At 45.6% G+C, this 27,826-nt stretch overlaps 1 protein-coding gene across 1 annotated transcript; it reads left to right on the top strand.

Moving 5' to 3' along the window:
* The first annotated feature begins 5,298 nt into the window (after positions 1-5,298).
* RIPK4 (receptor interacting serine/threonine kinase 4) lies at positions 5,299-27,321 on the top strand. Its single transcript, XM_015645958.3, has 8 exons — positions 5,299-5,595; positions 12,707-12,998; positions 20,358-20,506; positions 21,265-21,314; positions 22,315-22,473; positions 23,397-23,503; positions 24,026-24,278; positions 25,177-27,321. The coding sequence occupies exons 1-8, from the start codon at positions 5,414-5,416 to the stop codon at positions 26,352-26,354; spliced, it is 2,370 nt and encodes a 789-aa protein (XP_015501444.1). The 5' UTR covers positions 5,299-5,413; the 3' UTR covers positions 26,355-27,321.
* The last annotated feature ends 505 nt before the right edge of the window (positions 27,322-27,826 follow it).

Here is a 27,826-nt window from a genome sequence, read left to right as displayed (position 1 = left end):
TGTACCTGAGAAATGTACTTGAGAGATGTGCCCGAAAAATGTACCTGAGAATGTGTACCAGAGAAATGTACCCAAAAAATGTACTCAAAAAATGTACCTGAAAAATGTACCTGAGAAACGTACTTGAGAAATGTACCCAAAAAATGTGTACCTGAGAAATGTACCTGAGAAATGTGTATCAGAGAAATGTACCTGAGAAATGTACCCAAAAAATGTACCTGAGAAATGTACCCAAAAAATGTACCTGAGAAATGTACCCAAAAAATGTGTACCAGAGAAATGTACCTGAGAAATGTGTACCAGAGAAATGTACCCAAAAAATGTACTCAAAAAATGTACCTGAAAAATGTACCTGAGAAACTTACCCAAAAAATATGTACCAGAGAAATGTACCTGAGAAATGTACCTGAAAAATGTACCCCAAAAAAGTCCTCAAAAAATATGTACCTGAAAAATGTACTCAAAAAATGTGTACCTGAGAAATGTACCTGAGAAATGTCTATCAGAGAAATGTACCCGAAAAATACACTCAAAAAATATGTACCTGAAAAAAAGGTGTACCTGAAAAATGTGTGCCTGAAAAATGTGTGCCCAAAAATGTACCCGAAATATGTGTACCTGAAAAATTTACTCAAATATGTGTACCAGAGAAATGTACCCAAAAAATGTACCTGAGAAATGTGTACCCAAAAAAGGTACCTGAAAAATGTACCCAAAAAATGTGTATCTGAAAAATGTACCTGAGATCCAAAAAAAGTACCTGAAAAATGTGCCCTAGAAGTGTGTACCCAAAAAATGTACCTGAAAAAGGTACCTGAAAAATGTACCCAAGAAAGTACCCAAAAAATGTACCCAAAAAAATGTACCCAGAAAATGTACCTGAGAAATATGTACCTGAAAAATGTACCCAAAAACATACCCAAAAAACATCCCTGAAAAATGTACCCAAGAACTGTATCCAAAAAATGTACCTGAAAAACGAGCGTGGCTGCCAAGAAGCAAAGCAAGACTGAGCTGGAGGAAATCAAGCAGAACTCATTATCTGTCCTCAGAGGTTTAAGAATTAAAATTAAAAACTAGCCATTCTTCTCTCGAATAGCATACAAACAACTGTGTTAGTCATTTGCTGCTAATGCAAACATTAATAATATTTAATTTTTTTATTACTATTTTTTCCCATTGTGCAGACTCTCCATCATTAACAGAACTGATAACAAGGTGCATGTAAAATTTGGGTTGTTTAATACTTCTCAATTAGGCTCTTGAATGCAGGGCTTTTTTATTATCCTTGCAGAGGAAGAATGTTAGCAAAGATAGTTCAGCAGTTTCTAGGAAAGCAGTGGAGAAAAGCCACAGTATTTTTTCTCTGGGAAAAAAGAGTCTCAAAGCTGGATCACTAAGCAGTGCTATTATTCTGCACAGGCTTTAAAGCTTGGTGTCTGGGAGAGGAGTGGTTGCCCTGATATGGCTTTTAGTATGTAATTCCATTAAATAAGAGCTGCTAAAAGCAATCTGCAAAGCCTGCCTAAAGCCCCAAACCAGTAATTTTCTCACTAGATCACATCAAATGCAGTTTGTTCTGTTTCTGTCTACAGCAAGGAGCTTTTGTGATCTCCAGCAAATGATGATGTGCCTCAATTCTCCTCCTCTAAAGAAGAGTTCTCATCTCTACAAGGAAGCCACGAGGTTTTTATTAACCTGTGTTCTCATTTGTTCAGCTATTACGAGCACTAAAACCACCCTGCTGAAGGCCCAAGTGTGGTCCTCAACCTGCCTTTTAATTCCTGGCTTAACTTTTGTGCATTCAAATCAATTTATAAAGGAACTGACTCTTGGGGTATTGAGCAGGCAGAGCTGCCTTCACCTTCAGCTCTGCACTCACAAAAATCCACACACGTGCCCAGAGCAGTCCAGCCCCACTCTGTCACTGACTTCAGTGGGACTATCTGCACCTTGCCTTTTTAAAAAATTTCCCCAGTAGAAGCTGGTTTCAGGATTCCCCCTGTCTTCTCACAGCTCATTTCCATCTCCACACCAGGGTTTGCTTTAGGCGAGACCAGCAGGGAGCTGCAGCATCCTCTCCAAGGTGCAGCCGTGCCCCTTTCATCACCTCCCCACGGAGGCAGGTTCCTCCAGCCCACTCTTGCCTTGCTGTTGACATCAAGGAGCACCTGGTAAGCCAGGCCAGCTTTCTGATCTGCCTGCAAACTAACCAAGGGAGTTTTTTTGAAGTGAGATCACTGAGCTGATTCAGTTACTGTTCAACCACGTGAGTGCAAATGCAGCCCTGTGAACAGGAGCACAAGAAGGGGATGGCAGCCTCCTTCAGAGCTTTGGGTTGGCTTAATCCAGCTGCACTATTGCACCATCTGTGTAGGAAAAAACCCAACATAGCTAAATATTTGCAGAGTGGACAAATAGATGGATTTTTGTTTAATAGTTTTGCAAACTAGTGCTGTTTTATATCAACTTTAAAGCTATTACCTAGTTGCCAGCTGCTGTCTGTTCACAGAATTTAAAAGCAAAATATTTTAGCTCTAACATACAGGACAAAGGGGCCCTGTGACCTTTTGGGTCACCAGTTTGAAACACCAGTTTGAGTTCACTCATGCCAAGCAACCTTTGAGAAGCATTTCATTCTAAAACAGCCAAGCTGAAGCACTGGATTGGATCCTGTTCTCTGAAAGGACTGGGAAATATTGCAAGACAGTGAAGCAGAGTAAGAAGAGAGGTTCTCTGTGGTGCCCCTGCTAACATACACACAGGAGGGAAGGAATTACATGAGACTGGTTACCTTGCCTCAGAAGGATAAATTTTGGTTTATTTTGGTATAAAACAATATAAAGGTTGGTTGCACAAGATTTGTTCTCAAGAAACCTAGTACTGACTGCTGTATGTCAGCCTGGCCGACTGAGGATGTTTTTAATTATTAATTAATTAATTAATCAATCTGTTTATTTATTCATTCATTATTATTCAGTGACCTGACTGCTCTGGAATTCCCTTGCTGGTTTCTTTTTTCCGCCTCTTGAGGACAAGTTCTTCTGGTGTCCTTTTCCAGCCTTCCTAAATTCCATCAAGAAAAAGCTCAGAGCACAGGAAGCCAGTCCTCTAAGCGCCTTAAATGTGAATTTTATTTAGTCCTAGCCCTTTTGAAAGCATGTAAATAATTGAAATTCCCTCAGATGAGCACTTACTCCTCTCTTGCTTGGTGTTTGTTGAATTAATTCTCAAATCACCGTGGAGGCAGAAGGTGCACAATTCACTTTTTGGTTAAACTTAACTGCCAGCTAAATGCAAGCTGAATTTTGTCTTGCTTAACTTTCACCATCTTCCCAGTGAAACAGGGGTTTGAGTGACAATGTATCATTAGAGGAATAAAGTTGTGAGCTCTTCCAGAAAATGTTCAGCGCCCTGGTTCTCCAAATCCCTTCATTTTAAGCAGAGCTCCTTGAGAGCAGGACACACTCTCCAGGCTGAATCACTGAGAACTGAATCCCAAGTAAAAGCAAGGAGCAGCTCAGGATGATATCCAGGAGACAGAGGCCAGGTAGAAGTGTATTGCTGAGCCACAGAGGTGACCCATGGGCTTGTCTCTACACACAGCTATTTCTTATTTCTGATTTATTTCTACAAAGATGTTCTCATTCAGAGTGAGCCGTTGTTTAGTTTAATCCGGAGTAAATTAAGCAGGAAGAAATCCATGTGGAATAAAGCCTTGAGAACAGGTTTCATGTCCTGTGCCTTTTGAAGGTAATTAAATGTCTCTGTAGATTCTTTTTGAAATGGAGCTTTGCAAAGAACTGCTATTACCCTGGCTTTAAAACACATTGTCCTCTATCTATTGCCCAACCTGCCAGATTAAATGACACACACTGGCTGCCTAGAACAATCACCTCGAGTCTGATACTCAGTGTAACAAACAAAGGCCAGCTTTATTAACCTTCAGCCCTGTGATAGGGGTGAAGGTTGTGATGCAGGTCAGAACAGCCTCTTCACCAGTCCTGTTACACACCAAACGCTGCAGGCTCTTTAATTCCAACTGCAGCATCTCAGTAACAGGGTGAGGCCCCAAATCCCTTGGTCTGAGCCACTGCTGGACATGTGCCCAGAGGTGCTCAGGTGGCCAAGAAGGCCAGTGGCACCTGGCCTGTGTCAGGAATGGTGTGACCACCAGGGCAGAGATTGTCCCTCTGTTCCAGGCACTGCTGGGGCCACTCCTCCAATCCTGTGTCCAGTTTTGGGCTCCTAAATTCAGGAAAGACATTGAGGTGTGTCCAGGGCAGAGCAAAGGAGATGGTGAAGGATCCAGAGTCAGTCCAGTGAAGGGTGGCTAAGGGAGCTAAGGGGGTTTAGTCTGGACAAAAGGAGGCTCAGGGGGAACCTTCTCACTCTTTACAATTCCCTGACAGGAGGGGGCAGCCAGGGAAGGCCCGGCTCTGCTCCTAGGGAACAAGGGGCAGGATGAGAGGCCACAGACTCAAGCTGCACCAGGGGAGGTTTAGTTTGGAATCAGGAGGAAGAATTTCTACCCTGAAAGGGTGGTCAGGCATTAGGACAACAACCCAGGGAGGAGCTGGAGTCCCCATCCCTGGAGGTGCTCAAGAAACTGGATATGGCACTTGGTACTATGGTTTAGTTGACAAGGTGGAGATTGGCCAGAGGTTGGACTTGATGATCTTGGATGTTTTTTCTGAACCAAGCAATTCTGGGAGTCCTGTGGTCTTTGCAATTAGATCCACAAAAGGATCCAGGCACTGAAATCTCATCAAAGCTTCTAATCCCACGGGCAACTAAAACCTAGAGATGTCTGAGCTCTCGGCAATAGCTTCCCAGAGCCGAAAAGCTGTTGCTTCAGAGCGTGCCTGGGCAGAGAGCAGCCTGGGGCAGGCTGGCCGGAGTGCCGCACACCAGGCTGGGATGCACAGGGACAGAGGGACAGGGGGACATGGACAGGGGGACAGGGGGACAGGGGGACAGGGACAGAGGGACAGGGGGACAGGGACAGGGGGACAGGGACCTGCTGCGCTCCCTGGGCAGGGGGAGAAGAAAAGGCAGGAATGAGGTGGCTGGCACTTCCCTCTCCCGTATTTAACACTTCAGCCTTATTTAATATCCTTTTTGTCACAACTTATTTGTCCCAGCCCAGCAGCGTGCGCGGCGCTCCCCTCCCGCCCCATCGCTGCGCCCGGGCAGCTCCGGCCAGCCGGAACCCGGGAGCTGCCCCGCTCCTGTGTGCCGGGACAGCCAAGGGAGCTGTGCAAAGAAACCCCAGTGCAAACCCACCCCCTGGGCCGTCCCAGGAAGTGACGAGGCGGCGGTGCCCCCGGCACACCTGAGTCACTCACCTGGGCGGGCGGGGCGCAGCGCTGCGCTCCGCGGAGCCGGGCGCGGTCCGGGCACGGCAGCGGCGATGGCGAGGGACGGCGGCTCCCCCTGGGCCATGGGGCTGCTGAAAACCTTCGAGGAGAGCGAGTTCAGCAGCTGGGAGAAAATCGGCTCGGGGGGGTTCGGGCAGGTGTACAAGGTGCGGCACCTCCACTGGAAAACCTGGCTCGCCATCAAGTGTTCGCCCAGCCTCCATGTGGATGAGAAGTAAGGGGGGGACGGAGGGAATGGGGGACAACGGGGGGGACAAGGGGCTCTTCCCGCAGAGGTACCCCGAGCGCAGACGGGAAGAACGAGCGAGGCAGCCCTGCCCGTCTCACAGCCAGCAGCAGCAGATCCCGTGAAATATCCCAGATGTGTCTCCTGTTCCCTCGGAGCCCTGCGGAAGGCGTTCCTGCCCTGCCCAGGCTGTGCCGGCTTGCACGGGCCCGCTGCGGGCGCCGAGCGCACCGGGATGGGATGGGAAGGGATGGGATGGGAAGGGATGGGAAGGGCAGGAGGAGTGGGAATGTCTGGGATGCAGGGGCTTGGGAAGAGCCAGGCCTGTAGCTCGCAGGGGCAGGACTTGTGTGGTGTGGTGGCAGCCTGCTCGGGCTGGGGGGTGTCGGCGTCTTTAGGGACCTGGAATGTTCCTAAAGGACATTTCTGCTTGGAAATGTGTCCGGCTCCAGTGCAGGGCCAGCGTTTCTCCGTGTGTCTGTGCTCGGGATGAGTCCCTGGAGGTGGATTGTTCTGCAGGTAAAGGTGCCCCGCGGTGGGGCTCCCCTGCCCTCTGCCACTCCTTGTGGTCCTTGGTGAGGACGATGGGCTGGGCTGCTCTCACGCTGTATGTGGTCGCAGAACCAGAGATGGGTTTTGGGTTGGAAAAGACCTTAAAGCTCATCTCGTTCTGGCCCCTCGCCACGACCAGGTTGCTCCAAACCCCATCCAGCCTGGCCCTGAGCACGTCCAGGGGTGGGAGCGGTGAGTGCAGGTCTCCTTTCCGAGGAGAGGAGGGCTGTCAGATGCTTCAGGAACATCCCTGTGTTGTGGGGACAGCGGTGGCTTCCAGCAGCAGAGGGAGGTGAATATGCACAAATCGTGTTCCTGGAGCTTTCCCAGCTCCGCTTGATCTCTGGGATCGCTCGCAGAGCTCACAAGCCGATTCTGCATGTTTTGAGACGTGGGTTGGCTCAGTCACAAAAGGTTTCCTGTTGGTGCCTTTCCTGCAGAAGGAGGGAGATAAGCTAGCCCAAGACTGAAAACGTTTGTAAACCCATCTTCTGCAGGATTTCTGGGGTAGTTGAGCATCTTTTCCAGCATCTAAATTGCTGACTTTGCAGTAGGCATGGCGTATAGAGCGGAATAAATGAAATTAAATGTCCTTTGGAGAGGGAGCGTTTACTGTTATGCATAGGGTAACTGTGCTGTCTGTGAATAAAATGGAAAAGACCTGTAAATTGCAGACTGCATTTTTATTGTGCTAATCTTCAAGCCCCCTACTATTAAAACCTCAAAGAAGGTTTTGGGTTTGATGCTCATTGATCAAAATAGTACCATGGCTGATTAATTCTGAAGTTAAGATTAAAAACATGTCTTAAAAATAAGCTAGAAGTTTTCATTTGCAGTGCACAGCTAGAAATTTACTCCAAAAGTTAATTTTCACTCTGAGACAAAGGATGCTGTCACCTATTTTAATATGAACAATTGCTTTTGAGATTTGCTATCAGATCTCTGTATTAATATATACCATGTGCAGTAGAGAGCCACCTGTCCCTCCGTGGCTGAGGTGTGCAAATACTGGAAGACCATAGAAACATGCAGCTCAGTAAGGAAAAAATGCCTTGAGAATTTGGGAACTTTGAGACCACAGGGCTCCTGCAGCTTCTGATTTATTTTAATAAACCACTCCTTCGAACAGTAATTTATTTTACTGCAGAATCTGTGCTTCAGATGCTTGAGGAGAGCATTGATAAGAAAATTGGAGTGTCCTTGGCCTTTGAAATAGCTACAAAATAAATGTAAACTGAGTTTTATTTATTTATTTATTTAATATTTCTCCTTTGGCTCTTGGGCTGCTCTATCAAACCTCTTTCAGGAGATGGTTGTGCTGAGACTTTTCACCCAAAACTTTTCTAATAAACTTGTACTATTCAAATGGTGGGGTGGGGGGCACAGACAGAATCAAACACAGCCTCTTTAGCTGGCAGGTTGCAACAAGCCTGTGTAATTAGATTGTTAATCCAGGAGATTAACTTGACTAGCTGTTTCTTGGAACCCTATGAAGAGTTAGAAGAATTGCCAGTGGAATCAGAAACATTAACTGAAAAGCACAGAGGCTTTTTCTGATGTATTTATTTGGTACCACATGAAAACGCTGTTTGTAATGGTTTGCTGGTGGTAATGCTCTGTGTAGTCGCTCTTACTGTGTTTCTGCAGACAGTGAGAGATTTGGAGTAATTCCCTCGGCAATTATCACATCACAGAGCCAAGTGGCCTCAAGCAGAAGAAAAACTGAATGTAGAGCCAGAAGTGTTTTTTACCTTTCAGCCCAAGCCCTCAGACAATCCAAATTCCATTCCTAACAGCTTATTTGCTCCCACATCCCTGAGATCTCGATTCTCACATGGGACTCGGGATGCTCTCCGCATGGGGAGGTTCCATGTAAATCTGAACAAAAAGAGTCTGACCCAGGAAGGTGGAGGAGCCTCTCCCCCAGGACTTGCCGTGGAGAGGCTCAAGTCTCTTCCCTTTACCCGTGTGGGCCAGAGTGGAAGTGTGGTCTGGGGAAAAACAGGGGCAAGCTCGGAGAAAGAGAATCCTTTGTTGATTTCATCTGCTGAACGCAAACGTGCTGACTGTAAAGTGTAACATTTCCTGGAGAGGGATCTTTACTGGAGCTGTTGGCCATGGGGGTGACTGCAGGGTGTGGAGGTGCAAAAAAATTCTTGATTAAGGGGAAAAAAAATCCAAGCAAAGCCCTACATATATCTCCTTCTGCACATCTTGGATTTAGGAATGGAGCAGGACTTTGACATTGAGGAGGTTTTGGAAATGCCTCGCTCTTAGTGGATGCTGCGTTTATTTAGGTGGTGAAGGTGAATGAATGTGTCTTCTGTGTAGGGAGAACCTAAGAGTCACCTTGTGCTCCTTAAAGAGTAGGTGAGAGCCTGGCTGTCCTATAATTCTGTTAGCAGGGCTGACATCTGTTAACCTGAAAAAAAGGGATTTTCTTTCTTCGCCCCCACAACCTACTCTGACCATGCAGTGTTTTTTCTTGTTTTCTCATGTTCACATTCTTCTCTGAGAGTCAGCAGTGTGGAAATTGTTAAATGTGTACCCTGCAGAGCAGAGGCCACTGTGTGCTCATAAAACCTCTGCCATGATGCAGATGAGAAGAGTTCCTGGGGACATTCTGGGCTGGTGTAATTTGGTGGACCCCCACCTGCACCACCAGCAGTTTGTGAAGAGGTAACTAAAATTCCTGACTGCAGAGCAGGGCTGGATCTCCCCTGGGCTGGGAGAAGCCTGGCTGCTCTGTGTCTGGAGGTGGCTCACACAAATGGCCTCATTACAAATTTTGAGCTTCTCTGGAGCAACTTTTTGAGTTACTCTGGAGCAACTTTTAACTGCTCTGTCTCAGACTCCATTAGGGAAATGTGGTGGCAGTGGTGGGGGAATATAAAACTGCAAGGACTGCCTGGTGAGTCTAAGGTTGTAGTTTTACAGCAGTGTTATCTCTAGGGCACAAAGATTGGATCCATGCAAATGCAGGCACAGCTGTAATTCCTGCTGTTCTTGTGGCAGGGTTTGTGGGACAAGGGCTGGGCCCTGGGGACTGGGGCAGTGGGCAAGAGCAAGGTCCAGGAGAATCCAAGGAATGCAGCCCTATCTGTCTGACTTTGGGTGGAAGCAGACAGCTCTCTGGAGGTCTCCAATCCATGCAATATTTCTAGCTGCTTTGAAAAAGATTGATGTGTGTACTGACTTCTCTTCAGAGATGCTCTTTGGCACTGGACCAGTGCTGGAGCTCTTGATGTGTGGGCCCCTGTCTTCTGCTACTATTTACAGGAGAAAGTGTGGCCAGCCCATCATTTACATGACCTCAGCTGTCCTGTGTGTAAGCTTTCTTACTTCTTTTTTTTTTCCCTTTTTTTTTCCTTTTTCCCTGTTTTCTCCTTTTTTCTTTTTTTTTTCTTTTTTCTTTTTTCTTTTTTTTTCTTTCCTTTTTCCTTTTCCTTTTTTATTTTTCCTTTTTTTTTCCCTTCCTTTTTCCTTTTCCTTTTTCTTTTTCCTTTTTTTCCCCTTCTTCTTTTTCCTTTTCTCCCTGTCTCCCCTTTGTTTGTCCATTTTTCTTTTTCCCCTTCTTTTTTCACCCCATTTTCCCCCTTCCTTTATTTTTCCCTCTTCTTTGTCTTCCCCCCATTTTTCTCCATTTCCCTCCTTTCCCTCCCTTCTCCCTTCTATTTTCCCTTCTTTCTTTTTCCTTTATTACAACAAAGTTATGATGCACTACTGGAGGGAGAGAGGAGCAGAGCCTTAGCGCCTAGAGAAGATAACTCCTTAATCGAGTGGGTATTAAACAAAAAAAACATTACAACAGGGGCTAGACCTGCTGCTCCCGACTGAAAAGCGCCACCAGGAGCTTTGCTTTTCCTTCCCTTTGGATGGTTCAGAGTAACTCCCCAGCACCGGAGCGGTCCAGCATCCCCCAGCCGCATCCTTTGATGCGCTGCCGGTGAACTTGGCGGCTCCAGCCCCGCAGCAGCCAAACCCCGATGGGTTTTACAAATCCATCAGCACTCGTGTGCTGGGGCCGTGGGGCTCCGAGCATCGGGAGAGGGGAGGGAGACACCTTTTACCCCTGAGGAGATCTTGCTTTAACGAGCTGTTTGTGTTAATGCCATTAATGCCGGTGCGCTCCGGCACTCGGCTAATGACTGCTTTGGCTCTCTTCAGTCCTTTTGTCTTCTCGCCTTTTCTGTTTTCAAAAGGTGACAGGGGCCCTTTTGAAAGCTCTTTGAAAGCCGACGAGCCTGGCCGGCCGTCCCTGGCCTCTGGCTGGTTCAGTTTTGAATGCTCTGGGTATGGGAAAGTGCTAAGGGTGGTAATTGTCGCATGGGGGTTTATTTAAACAGGCAGATTAGATAGAGGGCACTCGCCTGTTATTCTGTTAATTCACTCAATTGACTGGATCTCGTCCAAGCAGAAAGGGAGCTTTCCCCCCTCCTTTCTTTTTAAATTATTCTAATGAGACAGAAAATTCTGCTCCTTTAGAAAACGCCCCATTTCCAGCAGCCAATCTGTGCTTGTGGCGATGCTCTCTGAGGCTGTTGCCAGCCTGAGAACCCCATCCCGAGGAGTCTTAGTGGTTCTTGCTTTGCCTGGGAGGGCTCAGACGGGTGTTTTACATCCCTGACTCCGCCGAGGCCCGGTGAATTATGCTGGCTATGCGTGTGGCTTGGGGGCAAGGAGTTGCTTGTGTTATTCATAGGCGCTCCCTTCCAGCGTGCCAAAGAGCGAACTGGGTACTTGTCTGCAAAGGCAATTATTTCACAAGAAAGTTGCTGTAGGGAGCAGCCGGAGCCAACATGGTTAATAGAAAAGATTTCCCTTATCTTTTTTGTTTCTCTCTCGGCGCGTACATCCCTCTTTGGATGATTTTTTTTCAGCCCGATCTTGCCTCTGCAATGGGTCTGCTGGGAAGTGTTACCTGCAGCAGGTTATTGCAGGCTGCCAGAGCAGCAGAAACATCCCCAGCCTTGGGGAGTGTCCTGCTGCCGAGCCTGAGGGACGAATGACAGCTCCCAAAATCCTCCAAATGAGATCCCAAAATCTGAGGGTCCCTCACAGGCTGCGCTTCAGCTTCTCCCAGCTCATCCAGACCTCGGGGGACACTTGGGAAGACTTGGCCGTGTGCAGGCTGGGCTTGGTGTTTTCTCTTTTGAAAAGTGGACAGTGCTTCTAGCTGGCTTTGGATTTGAAATCTTAAACCCAAAACAGGTAGACTGATGGCTTTGGAGTTGAAATTTTAAACCCAAAACAGATAGACTGATGGCTTTGGAGTTGAAATTTTAAACCCAAAACAGTTAGATTGATGGCTTTGGATTTGAAATTTTAAACCCAAAACAGTAGATTGAGCTGAGTTCTGCCATGAGGCTCCCACAGTGGGAACTGGCATCACTTGGTGGTGGCACAGAGCACAAACTTTGTCCTTTTACTTCAGGTACTGTTGTCCATTAGATAGAGGGCACATCTTTGGGTGCATTGCAGGAGCTGTGTAATAAGAGAGGGTCTGCTCAGGAAATATTACCTGTCTGACCTCCCTGTGCCCTCTTTTGTCAATCTATGGCAGCAATAGCGATGTGGCAGTGCCCATGGCCCAAAGCTGCTCTGGGCAGGGTTCATAATCACTAATAACACAGTTTTTACATTTTGAAGGGTCTTTCAGCCATCAAGTGTGGCCCCTCTGTGGGCACAGCCTGCCTGGGCTGTTTCTCCTCTCCAGCCTGATGCCTTCTGAGCTGTTGCAGAAGGCTGTGAGTGAGGTGCACAAGAAAGGCACAGCAATTAAGGGTCTTGACCTGGGAGGCTGCAGCTTGGACTGAGTAACACTTAACCCTGTGCAGGGTCAGGCTGAAGTGACCTGTAAACAACCCGGGTCATTACAGCTGCCAGGCCCGGGCCTGTTACATCACTGAAAACGCTGTGCTCGGAGTTCTCTGCACCTGCTGGAGCTCAGGGAGCGCAGTTTTGGACTTGTCTGATCTGTATTTTTTGGGGAGGGTTTTGTTGTGTCTCCCTGGTTACAGCAGGCAGTTTGCTGCCCTCAGTGGTGGCTCCAAGGATTCCTCTCCCAAGGTTTGGGTCTGTGTACGCTCAGGATGCAGCAGCAGGGCTGTGAAGCGATGCTGCCCGGCTTCTCTTCCGATTAACACAGCCTTATGACTCACAAAAACTTAATGACTTCAGCCCAAGGAGTTCCAGCAGTGGTAGAGCTGGGCTCTACGTGTCTCATCCTCCTTCTGAACAGCACAGCACAACCACCAGAGCAGGGAGATGGGCTTTGCACTCGGGATATTCGCACTGTGGAAGTGTAGGGCTCACCTGTGGTCCTGCAGCTGGGAAAGCATGGTCCTGCCTACTGTTGAAAGCATGAAACCCCAAATCAGTAAATATGGTAATCTACCTGGAGTGCAGGCTGGTGAGATGGCAGCTTGGGTCAGCCAGGGGATGGGCACAAAATGTGGTGTTCAGTTTTGTAAGAAATGTTTTGTGCGTGTTTGGCTTGAGGAGAAACAGCTGCTCCATCCCTCACCTCCCATTCTCTTCCACCCAGGGAGCGCATGGAGTTACTGGAAGAAGCCAGGAAGATGGAAATGGCCAAGTTTCGCTACATCCTTCCTGTCTATGGCATCTGCAGAGAGCCGGTGGGCTTGGTGATGGAATACATGGAAACGGGGTCCCTGGAAAAGCTCCTGGCGTCTGAGCCCCTGCCCTGGGAACTGCGCTTCCGCATCATCCACGAGACAGCGGTGGGGATGAACTTCCTGCACTGCATGTCCCCCCCTCTGCTCCACCTGGACCTCAAGCCTGCAAACATCCTGCTGGATGCCCACTACCACGTCAAGGTACGCGCTGGATGCTCGGTGCCAGGGAGCCACCTTTGGATCTTCCCCTGTGGCTCCTGCCAGGTGCAAAAAGCCTGAGAGAAACCAGCAGTGTTCCTTTAGAATGAGAGAAATGCCCACTGATCCAACCCCTCTGATTCCTAAATTAAAATCCACCCAAAAAGAGCCCTTAAAAAAATCCACCTGGTTTATGCACCATTTTAGTACATAAATAGAGGTATGGCTAGATAACTCCTGAAATTTTAGAAGGTTGTAGTGAGCTCTGGCTCTGAGACCTAATGTGTCCTGCTACAAATTTCCCTGCAGCAGGGTCATGAGAACAGGGAGAGAAAAGTAGTGTGAACCTCTACATCATCTTTGCCACTTCCACAGTTGCCATGGTTGCCTTGTTCTAGGTCTTGGCACCCCTAAATGCACAGGTCCCATTTATGGCTGGAGTCTGGAGAAGCCTTCCCAGAGGAAGCTCATTTCCATTTGCTCAGAGCATGTACAGTGATGAAGAATCTCTGTCCTGACTGTTCATACATACCAGAGGTCACTGAAAGGAATTTCTTTTGTGGCTGTAACAGCATGAAATTATTTTTATCCATTTCAAGAGTAAACTTGGCAAACTTGTTAGCCCTCTCTGCTGGAGGTTCTGTGGTCAGCTGGACCAAGGAGGTTGTGCTTGTTTTCTCAGCTTTCTTTTTCAGCACAGAGATTGAAATACAGTTTTTTCCTTGTTTTTTTTTTTTTTTTTAAAGTGTTTGATTATTATTTTTAGCACTGCTCCCTGTTTTCCTGGCCCCCTCACTAATCAAGTGCCTTTGGTCTTGCATGCATCATTCTAAAACTGAAGTTTTCATTAAATAAAGACAGATTTCCTGATGTCATGAGAGGGTTGGAGCCATAAGAGGTGTGTGCCACCAATGCAATCACACTTGTGATGGTCTCAGCTCTTTTACTAGGCCTCTTAGTGACTTATTTCTTAGAAGGATTTTGTTTCTGAGGTAGGAGGCATCTAGAGCTGGTCATGCTATTATGACCAGAACATCAGGATTTGAACTGTTGAAAGCCTGTTCTCACACAATGGTGCTGAGAGACCTTTGCTAAGTATTTATTTACTTAAAAGTTCATGCTTGCTTGCATAACTTCTTAAATTCCTGATTCTTGACTCATCCATGAGCCCAGATAGCAAGGCTGTGTTTTTCTCACTGTTTCAGGAGTGCCTGATGTTCTGCCTGCTGCACACAGCCTATATCTGGGCAGTGATGTAACACAAAGGGGCAAAGTGCAAAATGTACAAAAATAGAAAAATAGTCACTGGTGAGGTCATTGCTGACATCCCTGAACTGTTGGCTTCTCTATGAAACACATCAAGGTCTTGAGAAACTTCTCAAGAAAAGCTTGAGAACTTCTGTGGAGTTCAGAAAGGAATGGTCTAATCCAAAACTTTTCCAGCCAGCAGTCTTTTACATCCACAGGCATCTTGGAAAGCCCTCCAAGAAGCAAAGCAGGCACAGGAACCTATATGCAAAATAAGAGATGAACATATTCTGTGAGGCGCCTTCACTTTGAAAATGTGGCCCCAAACCTTCTTTTTGTGTGATGTGAAATTTATAATTAAATTTCAGACCCTGCAGCTCGGTTTAATGTGCATTTTCTTGCTGGAAGGCTAATGGAGCTGCTGATTGAAGTGTTTTTAAATGTCAGCATTAATTTAGTATGTGACCTGTCCCTAATAGAGTCCTAAGGTGAGTGAAGAGATGTTGCAAACTGCAAAAGAAGAGTTTGGAGGTAGGGAGGACTTTTACAAACTGTTTGCCCTTGAGCCAGGAAACAGTCAGTCTTCCAGTGGAGAGCATTAGAAATGCTGCTGTGCCATCCTGCAGTTAAATGCAAACACACCCTGCTCCTTTTATGAGCAGGGTGCTCACTGTAAAGCCCTGAGTGAGGCTGGTGACTCAGGCAGTGCTGCTGTGCAGAACTTATCATCAAGTGGGTGCCTCCATATCATAAAGCCTGGGCATTACATAAGTGTGTGCTGAACTGGGAGGATAATTAGGAGGATAGGATTAGCCTGAGCACGGATATAGATAGATATTAATTTTACCAAAGGCACACTGGGGGATTCCCTGGTGATTTTAAATATTTGTGTGTAATTTGTACAGTGCAAGGTAAAGCTTTGCTGTTTTTTGGAAGGTGGATGCATCCATCCTCCCTTGTGAGTTGTTGGTGGGAGCTCCCTTCCCTGCCATGTCCTGTTCCATCTTGTTTGCTTTTCTTGGCAGGATCATTCCATACCTAGACCGGGTTTGCTAGCAAGGATCAACCTGCTTTTCATCCTTCCTTCATGTCAACCTTTTACTTCTCTTTCTGCCACCAAGATCCTCCCTTGCCCCTTTCTCCGGAGTTCCTTTTGATATTTACATGCTGGCTGACATCTATTTCTTTGCTCAACTGGACCACATCCTTTTGAGCTCATTCTTCAGCTCTCCTGCCCTGCACACACGTTCTGGATGTGTCCCCAGAGCTGCTGTGATGTGGAAATGGCTGGCACGGGGAAGCAACGCCACATTCCAGCACTGCCCTCGTGGGTTTGCTCCTTCCCTGCTGCGATGTGATCTCTCTGCAGGGCCCTTGGTAGGAGAATAAACACCCCACCACGTGCAGAAATCTCATGCCCAACTTGCTGCCAGCTACCGTGCCCTCATGATCTCTGTTGCTGCTTCACAGGTTTCCTATCTTCCAAAATCTCATGGTCAAGCGTGTTACTTTTTGTTCAGGGGTTTAAAATTAAGCCAACCTGCAATTTAATAGTTTTGGGGCAGAAACATTATTTTTATGTTCTTGTTTCTCTCACTGTCCAGCTTGGGTTTTTTGCAGCTCCTTATCTTGTCATACATATATTTGTACACATACATGTATATATGTGTGGGTTCATGTACACACAGAGACAAGCCTTACCAGTTATTTTTCATCTCCTAGATTTTGGTTTTAAAGAACTTGAAGCAGAACGAGCTGCTCTCAGCTGTGCACTGCTTTAAGCTCTCTGTAGTTGCTTTTGTCCCCTCCCCAGTTCTCTGGTTTAAACCAGTGTGAAGTTTGCTGCTGTGTTGTACTGTGCTGATTGTCTTGACATTGAAATGGTCTTCACTTTTATTTGCTTCAGCTGCAAAATTTCTCAGCATGGAGTTAGATGCAGCCTAGTCAGATAGCAAATTTAATTATCAGAAAGCTTCTCCATGTAGGTTGTTAACTGGACATCCAAGCAATACCCAAAGGCCAGGCTGGTAAAGAGCAGTTGTATCATTTTATTGGACAGCCACTTTTTTATCAGCTGCAGTTGCTCTCCTGTTATTAGAGATGAGGAGATCCTCTGTTTAGTGTGTCCCTTCAGCTTGTTTCCTACCCTTCCTGATCAAAGTTTCCATGCAGGGCTGTTCTTGCATGGCTCCTTAATCCCAACCAACAAAGCTGGTTTGCACCTTGATCAATTCTTTGATTGATCTAATTATGGTGGCACAGGGGAGGGAACAAAACCATCCCTGTTACAGTAATGCAGATTCATGGTGGATTAAAATGGGTATTTGGCTTTGGTTTGTGCTGCTTCTGAAAAGAGGATTACAAATGTCCCACCTGAAATGGGTTTGGAGGAGTTAAAAGTTTCAGAGCAGGTTGGAAAAGGATGGAAATGCAGTCTGTTTCAGAAAGGTTTCTTTTAGAAGCTTACTGAAGTGCATTCATTAAAAATCCTGTTCGTAAAGACACAGGTTTGAAGTGCACCTTGTGTTGGTATTTGGAATTAATTTTTAGTCTTAATTTTTAGTAGTCCAAATCAGTGATCTGTGTAAATTTCTTTAAAATTTCAGACATTTCTTAAGAACAAAAATGTAACAGCCTTTTTTCCTCTACTCCAAGAAAAAACAAACAAAGGAAGCGTCCCCCACCAGCAGACACTTGAACCCCCACAGACAAATGTGGGGGCATTTTCAATATCCAAGTGCAGATACTTTGTACAAATACTGGATATTCTAGCAGAGATTAAAAATTAATCCAGCGGATTTGATGCAGAAAACCTTTTGGTGAACTCTGTCCCTGAATCCATTGCAGTGGGTTCTTGAGTTTTGCTTTCAGAAAAATGGCAAAGCATCAGGAGCTAAGTGCAGAGCTCAGGATATCAGGAGGTGAGAGCAGAGTTCAGGGCAGTCTGTCAGGAGTCATCAGTAAAAAAAGGCACTTTCCAAGCACTCATTTTGTTCCTGGGAGCTAGATCCTTGCAGTGCTTGGGAATAGCTGGCTCTAGTAGCTGTTGTAGTTATGCGAGCCTTTCTTCCAGTAAAAAAATAAAAAATAAAAAAATTCCAAAATAGAAAAAAATATTCCAAAATACAAAAAAAATTCCCAAAATACAAAAAAAAATTCCAAAATACAAAAAAAATTCCAAAAATAATTTCTTAAAGCGTCTAAAACATTGCAAGTTAGTGTTTTTGTACGAACTAAAAATCCACAAATGGCAGAAGCAGAGAAAAGCTGGAGTGCGTGAGTTAAAACCAAACTGAACTAAAAATAAAATAAAATAAAATAAAAAAATAATAATAAATAATCAGAAATCTTCAGATCTTGGAATCCTTCAGTAAAGCCTTGCTGGAAGTGGGCAGGAGAACACGTGCAGCTCCTGCCCTGCTCGGCGCTCACGTGTTTGTTCTCATGCAGCGCTTGGAGGAGCAGAGCTGCCCGAACATGAAGCATCCCACAGCCTGCGTGGGCTTTGGCCAAGGCTCCTTTCTCTTCCTCCCACCTCCCCACCGCGGGTTTTGCATGGAGCAGTCTGTCGCCTCCGTGTCTCCCCTGCTGCTACCACGGCTGCTTTTGAAGGGACCCACCTGAGATCACTGATGTGAGGAGCCAGGCTGCGGATTCCCTCGGAATTCAGGGGCTGCAGGGACCAGTGAGGATCTGCAGGAAGGGGTGGGGAAGGGTTCTCCACTTCCACTGCCTTCCCCAGCAAGGGTGCTGCAGAACGAGGTGCCTGGCAAGCAATTTAAAGGCAAAACAGGCAAGTTAAATGGCTGTGTCTTCCACCCACTGCGCAGTTCCCACTGGTGTTTAAAGAACCTGCATGACTAAATACACCATGCAGCGTGGAAAATTCACCCTAGAGCAACTAATAAAAGCCACAAAAAGCTGTCTCCAGAACCTCACTATTTTGTTACAGCCTGCAAGATAACAATTCCTCAATTTCCCCTGCTTTCTCCTTCCGGAGCAGAATTTGATATGATGGAAGCCCTGCTCTACAGGTGATCTTTTATTAATTGACACAACGCCCAGTCCTTCACACTAGGTAGGGACAGTTCCACAAGGTGAAGTTCTTGCTAGCCCAGGGAGGGTGTATACCATGTACCTTAGCTGTTTCTTCGTTTGTAGGGTGGCTTTTTCTGTCTGGAGTGCTCAGCTCTGCCTTAGCCCCCAGCCTTAGATTCACACACCGTAGCTGGTGGCTCCAAACACAGGAGTGTCACCCTGCCGTCTGCATTTCATCTTTATTTCTTAACTCAGTAGGAAACAGGGCATTGTTTAGACAAAGAGGGAGGTGTGTGGCTTTAATTATGGCTGGATTTCTTGAGGTGCACACAAGCCTCTGCTTCACGTTCATCAAAGGGGAGCAGCGCTTCACCACGTCGGATCCGTTCAGACTTGCAGCGTTCGGTTCATTTCTAAGCTGACACCCCATTCTGGTGTCATGCTGGGGTTGTGCTTTTGTTCTCCTCTGGAGCACCAGGTGCCCCAGACTCATGCAGCATTTCCTCAGGTGGTCGATTTGACTCTTCCCAGGGTGTGTTGACAGGGGTTTTCTACTTGCTGCTTTCCTGGGCTCCAGTGCTTGGCTTTCTGAGGAGTCCATCAATCCCTCTCTTGAGAGTGTAGCTCTACAAGGATGAGTAACTATTCCTCCAGAGAACTTTGCTTTTTCCCTTTTCTTCCCCCTTTTTTAATTTTTTATTTTTTCATCCTGTGTGTGGGTTTTTTGTTCTCAAGTTATTCCCACATTACCCTGCAGATTAAAGAGGGACAACAGGTTGGACATCCCTGTGTTCTAGGGTGCAGGACTTCTCCTTCTCCTCAGAATGCCTCTGCTGAGCTCTTTGTCCATGGGAGAAGTTCTTGCTGAAGCTGTGTGGGTTGCTTTGTTTGTTTTATGGCAAAAGGAGATTCCTTGCATGGCTGTGTAACCTGCCTGTTCTCCAGGAGGCTGAAGCTGGCAGCAGTTTTCTCCCTTTCCAGTAATGGACACATGTTACAACTAGTTTTGTGGTATCTTTAGAGAGAAACTTCTCAAAGTGTACAGTAAAAAAAAAAAAAAAAAAAGTTTTTTTTAATTGTGCTTGTTGTTTTGAGGGAAAACTTTCTCAAAGGAGAAGCTGTGAAGATCAAAAGGGGAATGAGTCATTGAAAAACCTGAGTATTTATTAGATAAAAAGAATGTATAAGTTAGGGGGAGGGGGAATCTTATCTGACATGTAGACAAAAATCAGTGTGCTCAGTGGTCCAAAAAGACTTGACTTTTCTTGACATTTCCACTTGGCATAATAGACATTTTTGTCCAGTGGGAAATTAAGTAAGACAAAGGAAATTCCTGGCCTATCTGTTTGCTCGATGATTGGTATGCCTTTGAGAGAAAATGAATGCATATTTGCTTGACACTTCAAATTAAAGTGGAGGTGTGTCCTTTTCATAAACTTGCTGTCACTTGTGCTCATTTCAGCTGGGCTCACTGCGTCACTGCACCAACTTGCTGGATCTCCTGGCTGCCAAAAAGAGTTCCCTGTGTGGGATTTTGGAGTGTGTGTGCTTCCATTTGGGTTTTTGGAGCACTTGGTGGCTCTGCTGTTTGGCTTGGTCAGTGAAGAGTGATATTTGAAAGAGTGATTCTCCAGAGTTCATTGGAGAGCCAGGATGTTTAAACACATCATACAGTATGAGGTTATGTAGGGAAAGGGGTTGGCAGGGCCAATAATTACATTAAAGTAGTTTGCAGTAGCTAAATTCGACTGGTTTAAATTACAATAAATTGTCTTTACTGTTTGTTGTGTTTGCTGTGTAATGGGCTGGCATGTTGTTGCTTGCAAAAACTGCTTGCCTTTATTTTTTTTTTTCCTTCTTCTTTAACTTAACCATAAAAACCCACTGAAACATTATGCTTCCAGAGATGTTTTACTGCCTTAGTGTTTCTGAACAGCACTTCACTGTATTTTTTGGGTCACCCTGTTGCATCTGTTGCTCTTTGCAGAAAATATTTTGTGAACACCTTGAAAGTCTGATGGTACCATGCACTTTTCTCACCTTCTTCCTCCTCCTTTTTTTCCCCCCCCCCCCCAGATTTCTGACTTTGGGCTTGCAAAGTGCAATGGCTTGTCCCATTCCCATGACATCAGCATGGATGGCTTGTGTGGCACCATTGCCTATCTTCCTCCAGAACGCATCAAGGAGAAAAACAGGTGTTTTGACACCAAACATGACGTGTACAGGTCAGTGAACTATGAAAACACTTAAATGCTATTTTAGTAACCCTGTATAATGAGACCTTTTAAATTTTTTTTAAGCATGAAACCCCTAAATATAATTTGAGGCTCATCTTGAAATGTGTCACATTTGCTTTGGGTTTTGCAAAGTCTTTGTAGGGTAGAGGCCTGTTAAAAACTGCAGGTGATCCTGGGTCTTGAAATTATTTGTTAGCAACTGGCAATGGGAGGCACTCTGCCCACCTTTAATTTCCCTTCTAAAGGTACATCCTGACCTACTTTTCCAGTCTGTGATAAAATTCTGAGTTATGTTCAGTGGATTTCATCACAAGGTCTTTGGCTCTTTCATGGCAAGATTATTAGGAAAAGGAAATCACAGCTTTAGATTTAAAAGATATCTCTTATTCTAAATTAAATGGATTTCTTTAAAGTCATCTTGCAGTGTAGAAGCATTAAATTAAATCCACTGTAATGCTTTCTCTGATTTTGTCAGGGTGGATGTGGAGTGGTTGGTAAATGCTACCAAGGACTTGGCAGCCTCCAGCAAGTCCCTGTGTCTGCTGCTTCAGGTTCCTCCCTGCCAAAGCTAGACTTTGAAATTGTGGTTTTTGCTGCATCTCTGTGTATGTGTGTTCATCAGCTGAATTAGATACAAAAGTGGAGGGACAAGGAAAACAAATTATACTCCTGAGTTTTTCAGTTTCATTAAAAAAAAAAAATCTATAAATTTTTTTTTACCTTTTTATTTTATTTTTTTTTGGTAGCTTTTCCATCGTGGTTTGGGGAGTTCTTACACAGAAAAAGCCTTTTGCAGGTAAGTTGTGTGTTATCTTGAATTTTTTTTCTTTTTCCTATTACTAAGCACACTTCTTGTCCCACTAGCCCCAGATTTTTGTGCAATTACCTCCAAATTCTGACAGTCTTGTGTGGTAGACACTTTTAAGCTCTCAAATTCTGAACACAAGCTTAAATCCTCCTTTGTCCTACATCATGAAAACAGAACCTGTGTTGCTGCAGGGGCCCTTGTCTGCACATTTTTGTTTCTCCTGGAGTTTGCTGCACAGCCTCAGACCAGAGTGTGGCAAAGCCAACTTGGCAGGCAGTTTTTCTGCTGTTTTTCCTCTGTAGAGAGGTTCTGCAGATTGCTTGTAGATTTTTAAAAAAAAACAACAAAAAAAAACCTCAGAAAAAAAGAAAAGCTGTCTGTGAGAATAAGCCCTGTTCCAGCCTGCAGTGGATGCACCACTCAACAGGCAGCTATTTATTCTTTATGACTTTCCTGTGTCTGTGAGTGGCCTGTGTGGGGCAAACACGTCCCAACAAGTTCCAGTCTACTGCTCATTTTCCTCCCAGTGAGGGATTCCGTTTAGCCCAGTGGTTGATTTACAGTCAGGAGCTGCCTTCCTGCACCTCTTGATTTGTGTTGTTCCTTCACCTTTATCAACATTTCAGGTGCCTGGTCCAAATAAAACCTTCTGTTTTCTTACAGCAGCTATGGAAATCCAAAGAGAAGTAGCAAAGAACTGTTTGAGGTTTTTTTTTCCTTTTGTTCTTTATCTTTAATGGGTGGAAAAAGAACAGAGTCACTCACTGAAAATTGTTTTTAAGTGATACATTGGAAGCAGGTGTTACTGCATTAAAAATACCTTGTTGGAGAAGACAACCAACAAGTTTTTCCCCTATTGATAAGAAAACTACAAAAAAAATGTGTAAAAACAAATTTTCCAGCCTAATGGGCTCTTAATGCTTTTGGGAAAAAAGAGAAGTGATTTCTTTTGCCAGGACATCTAAATTTGTGTGCTTTTTCTTTACAGAGGAAAACAACATTTTACATATTATGGTAAAAGTAGTTAAAGGCCACCGCCCAGAGCTACCTGCTGTTTCCAAATCCAGACCTCATTCATGTAATAACTTGATCAAACTGATGCAAAAATGTTGGCAAGATGATCCTGGTGAACGGCCAACATTTCAAGGTAAGATTTCCTCGTAACTTGGCTGCCCATTTATTCTTCTATGAGTCACATTATTGCTCAGGACTCTGCTAATCCTTGGGGTAAACGCTGAGAAGCTCTGTGACAGAATAAATAGAGCACATTGTGTGGTGGAGACAATGATACAGGCCACTTACTCATTTGTGGAGGAAGGGATTATCTGAGGACATGTCTGTCCATGATGGTGTTATGTAAACACGCCAGGAATAAGCCTTGTACTGAACCAGTTGGTCCATTTAGCCAGAAATTGTATTTATTTCTGATAGTGTGTGTCAGGACATAGGCCAGGCTGGAGCTGCTGTGGTTTGCAGTGCACCAAAGCGTGGAAGGAACTGGCTCTTGAAATTTGTTTTGTTGTATGTTGAGAAAGTGAATTTTCTTGTAATGAAATAGTTTGTACAGTCACTTCTGTGCCAATAAAAGGTTTGAACTTGTCCAAAGCACCTGTTATGAATTCAGGTGTTGTGGTAGTTTGGCACTAGCAAGTGCTGTCACCAGGTAGCTTCATTTAGGATTAATGGGAGAGATTTGCCTCTTCCCTCTTCTCCTTCTCCTGCCCAAACAAGGAATGAGGATTGAAGAGATGAGGGATCCCATCTTTAAATAAAAAACATATCTATATCTGCCAGCAGTACAGTGGTTCCCATTTCACAGCCCTGCAGTGTGGCCCCTGTGTAACACCATTCTGGTGGGTGTGAGTGAAAATGAATTGTTTGGGCAGCCCTTGGCTTGGCTGCACACTTGTGCCCACTGAGGGGGTGCTGGATGGAATGGTCAGGACTGGAGTCCTTCTCCCTCAGGATCTCAGATATTTTAAGTTCTATTGATAGAGAAAGGCAGCAGGGTATCTCAGAAACTCTCCTGAAAAAAACAAGCACTAAAACCTTCTCTTGATTTCTTTAAAGAAATCACTTCAGAAACAGAGGCCCTTTGTGAAAAACCAGAAGATGAAACAAAAGAGATGGTAACTCAGGACCTGGACACCAAGAATGCCCCAGAGCAGCAGCCTGAGGTATTTTCTCTTTCACTTCTTGTTCAAACTTGCAGGGTTTTGGGAGGAACAGGCTTCTTTATGACCTGGAAGGCTCCAAGCAACCTTTTCTTTGCTGCTTTTGAGCACCACCTTGTCTGATGGAAGTGGGTCTTGGTGAAGGACTGGAATGCACAAATGACAGCAGGGACATGGATCAGCTCAGGAAAACCTCAGGGCAGATCCAAATGCAAAGTGCATCTTACTCTGTGAAGGGGGAGAGCAGGACAGTTAGGAAATAAAGGCTGGAGCTGTGTGGGTGTGACTGATCTTAAAAACCATCGTGGACAGAAGGGCCATGTGGCTTTAGTGGCTCTGTGAGTACTGATGGAAGCTGCCCTCCTGCTTCTGAAAAAATTCAGTGACCTTATTCATAGGTTTCATTTAATACAAATAGTATTTAAAGGCTACCTGAAAAGTACCAAATTTATGTTTCTTCTGTAGGGTCTTGTGCTCAGTTTTGTTTGCTGACCTTTCTAAAATGCTTGTGTGCTTCTCTTGAAGGGGATTTGTGCACTATCCCAGAAGAAACAGGAGCCTGCTCTGCCATCAGTTAAGGATTACAGTCTCTCAGAATTGTTGTCCCAGTTGGATTCAGGGATTTCACAGACTATGGAAGGCCCTGAGGATCTCAGCCGCAGCTCTTCGGAGTCCAAACTTGCCTCCAGTGACAAGCGGCTCTCAGGAGTTTCATCTGTAGATTCAGCTTTTTCATCCAGAGGATCCCTTTCCCTTTCCTTTGAAAGGGAGAGTTCAGGTAATGGTCACGTTTTCCTTCGTAGCTCTTTGGACTGGGGCATGGGAGTCAATGGGTTGGAGAGTAGAATAACATTCTGGAAATTACTGTTAGCTTTGCTTTCTCTTGCTGTCAGCACTACAAATTTGTTTACTGGAGGTAGTTATTTAAAAGGAAAAAATACAAATAGAAAAATTATGTGGTTCCCAAACATGATCTAATGAGAAATAATAAATCTCATTTACTTTTGTAAAGGAGTAAACTCCCATTAAAGCAATTGCAGAATCAGTCATGTAGAGGTTGGTTGGAAGGGAGGTCACTACTAGTCCAGCATCCTGCTTGACATGGGATTAAAGCCAGTGCCCAGTCAGGTCAGCTGAGTGGCTTGCTCAGTTAAACTAAGCCTAAACCTGAGCACCTTAGTTTTTGAGAGGACTCAAGCCACATTCTCAGCAGCTCCTGGGACCATTGTGATAAAGACGCCCACACTTTTCAGTCCAGTGCTGCAAACCCCAGACATCTGTTTTCCAGTCAGGTAAACAAATGGTTAGTGCAGGGAGATCAACCACAACATCCTTTGGTCTTTGTGCCACAAGAAACAGAGTCAGTGGGGGTCCAGATCTGACTTGAAAATGTTCTGGGACTCCTGTGGGACAAGTTGAGTGGATTGTACAGCAGGGAGCTCATTGCTGAAACCATGGCCAGGTAAGCTTTGATGGGCATCAGAACTGTGATGCTGTCTTTTCCACAGAATCTTAGAACAATTTGGGTTGGAATGCTCAGTTTAATGAGCAGGGACATCTTCAGCTAGATCAAAGTGAATGTTTTCAGGGATGAGGCATCCACCACCTCTCTGGGCAATCTGTTCCAATGTTTCACCACACTCATGGTAAAATTTTTCTTCTATCTATCCATTTAGATATTGGTACTACCGACATACAGAAGAGGAAGCTGACGGAGGCAATTTTATCCGGAGATACCAGCAAGCTGATGAAGATCCTCCAGCCTCAAGATGTTGATATTGTTTTAGATGGGAACTCCAGTCTTCTGCACTTGGCTGTTGAAGCAGGTCAAGAAGAATGTGTCAAATGGCTCCTGCTGTACAATGCTAACCCTAACCTCACCAACAAGAAAGGGTCCACCCCTCTTCACATAGCCATCGAGAAAAAGTTTAAAAGCATCGTGGAGCTGATTATGGCCAGGAAAATCAACATCAATGCCAAAGATGAGGACCAGTGGACTGCTCTTCACTTTGCTGCCCAAAACGGGGATGATTTCAGCACCAAAATGCTGCTTGACAAGAACGCGTCCTTAAACGAGGTGGATTTTGAGGGCAGAGCCCCCATCCACATAGCCTGCCAGTACGGCCAGGAGAACATCGTGCGCATCCTGCTGAGAAGAGGCGTCAACGTGAACATCAAGGGCAAGGACGACTGGGTGCCCCTTCACTACGCCGCCTGGCAAGGCCACCTCCCCATCGTGAAGCTGCTGGCCAAGCAGCGCGGCGCCGACGTCAATGTGCAGACCGTGGACGGAAGGACGTCGCTCCACCTGGCCGCCCAGCGGGGTCACTACCGCGTCGCCCGCCTCCTCATCGACCTGGAGTCGGACGTCAACGTCCGCAACGGGCTCCTGCAGACTGCCCTCCACATCGCCGCTGAAACCGGCCACACGAGCACCTCCAGGCTGCTCCTCAAGCACGGGGCAGACATGGAGGCCACCACGGCAGAGGGATACACGGCCCTGCACCTGGCATCCCGCAGCGGCCACTTAGCCACAACAAAGCTGCTGATGGATGAAAGGGCCAGCGTTCTAGCCAGAGGGCCTTTAAATAGGACAGCGTTGCACCTTGCCGCGGAAAACGGGCACTCTGAAGTAGTAGAAGAACTTGTCAGTGCAGAAAATATCGATATTTCTGACAGCGAGGGGTTCACGGCTCTTCACCTGGCTGCGCGAGGGGGGCACGCGAAAGCAGTGGAGGTTCTCCTGAAGCACGGGGCTCACACTGACATGCCGAGACCCAAGTGTCAGACCCTGCTCCCGCCTGCTCAGCAGAGCAGGAATAGCTCATTTACCGTGTTGTTAAGTGACACTTAAGCAAAAGGTGCCGAGTGGTGCTTTTTAACCTGGTGTGAGGAGGCTGCTGGCGCTCAGGGCCTTCTCCAGCTGTGCAGGGATGTGCTCACCAGCACTGGCAGCTGGTGGACTGAAGTGTTTGAGTGTGACTAAGACCAAGAGCTGGAGTCTGCCACGGTCTGTGTCATTCATTCTGTGCCTGCCCACCCTGCCTGGATGCAGACATTCCCCTCCCAAGGATGTTGTGAGAGAAGGATGCGACTCGCCTGTTTCCCCTGCTTTTTTTTTTTTTTTTTCCCTTATGTGCCAAACTAATTTAAGAACTAACATTGTGCTTTTTTTATTTTCCTCAAAACAAAAAGAAAAAAAAAGACGGCATATATTTGTGGTTTATTGCAGCGATCTGTATTTTGGGCTGAAAGCCTCCGGTGTAGAATAAGCACAACAGCAGTCTGCTTGAAATTAATGCAAGAGTTGAGGAAAGGGCTATTTAAGGTACAGTTAATCAGGTTTCTGCTACATTTTTTTAATGGAGACATTGATTACAGATTTCTATGTACTCAAAGTTTATAAGGCAGACTTAATAACAAGGCAGAATTCCAAAAAAGGAAAAAAGAAAGCAGAAGTAAAAGCTTAACACTGCTGTCTTCATGTACAGTACTACCTTGTATGTATCCTGAGATCAGTAAACTGGACTAGGTGCTTAGGGGTTTGTCTTAAATGAGCAAGTCAAGAGCTGAAATTCATACTGGACTGGAACTGGATGGTCTGTTCTAACACCAGTTGTAGCAATTTGCAAAACACTGTTTGGAGGGGCTGATGACTGGAACAGATATACTGTGTATATAGGATTTCTACCTGTTGTATGCTTTTTTTCTACTGAAGAAAATAGATTGCTTAGAGTGGGTATGTTTTAATACACCTTTTAATTTCACTCTTTTTGAAGTACAAATGTGGCCTGTTATTAATAAAAAATTGTGTTCCACAACTTGTCTATATTTTGGAGTCGATAAAGCAACTGAAAACCCATTGGCCAACAACAGCAGAACACAACTATCATGTGTTAGAAGGGACTTTAAAGACCCCCTGACCTGGGCAGGGACACCTTCCACTAGATCAGGTTGCTCAGAGCTCCATCCAGCCTTGTCTTGAATGATGTTGAATCCCAAACTGTTGCCATGTGAGGCTGCCCTCAGTTTTACATTCCCTACGGCTTTACAGAAAGTCAGGAGCTTGAAGGAAAGGGAGGTGTTTGTTATTTACAGAAAAAAAATTGTAGAATAAAGCCTCACATAACCAAACCTTTAGGTGTGTAACACATTGATGTACAGCTGGGATGGCTTCTTATGCTGTAGATGTTTGTGAAGAATTAAATGGTATTAAAAAGTAGACGGTGAAGCCATGCTCCTGCCCACTACATGGGGGTTACAAAGCAATGCCATTCCTAGCAGAGCATGACAGTCCCAGCAAGCTCCTAAAGGCGCTGACAGTGA

The sequence above is a fragment of the Parus major genome, chromosome 1 (assembly GCF_001522545.3).
Source record: "Parus major isolate Abel chromosome 1, Parus_major1.1, whole genome shotgun sequence".
Taxonomy (NCBI): Eukaryota; Metazoa; Chordata; class Aves; order Passeriformes; family Paridae; genus Parus; species Parus major.
The sequence above is the reverse complement of the archived record's forward strand: the minus strand, read 5'-3'. Positions and strand labels throughout refer to the sequence as shown.

Coding starts and splice junctions, on each gene's coding strand:
- RIPK4 (XM_015645958.3), top strand. CDS start 5,414: ATGGCGAGGGACGGCGGCTCCCCCTGGGCCATGGGGCTGCTGAAAACC. Junction 12,999..20,357: donor ATGCCCACTACCACGTCAAG/GTACGCGCTGGA, acceptor CCCCCCCCCCAG/ATTTCTGACTTTGGGCTTGC. Junction 23,504..24,025: donor CCCCAGAGCAGCAGCCTGAG/GTATTTTCTCTT, acceptor CTTCTCTTGAAG/GGGATTTGTGCACTATCCCA.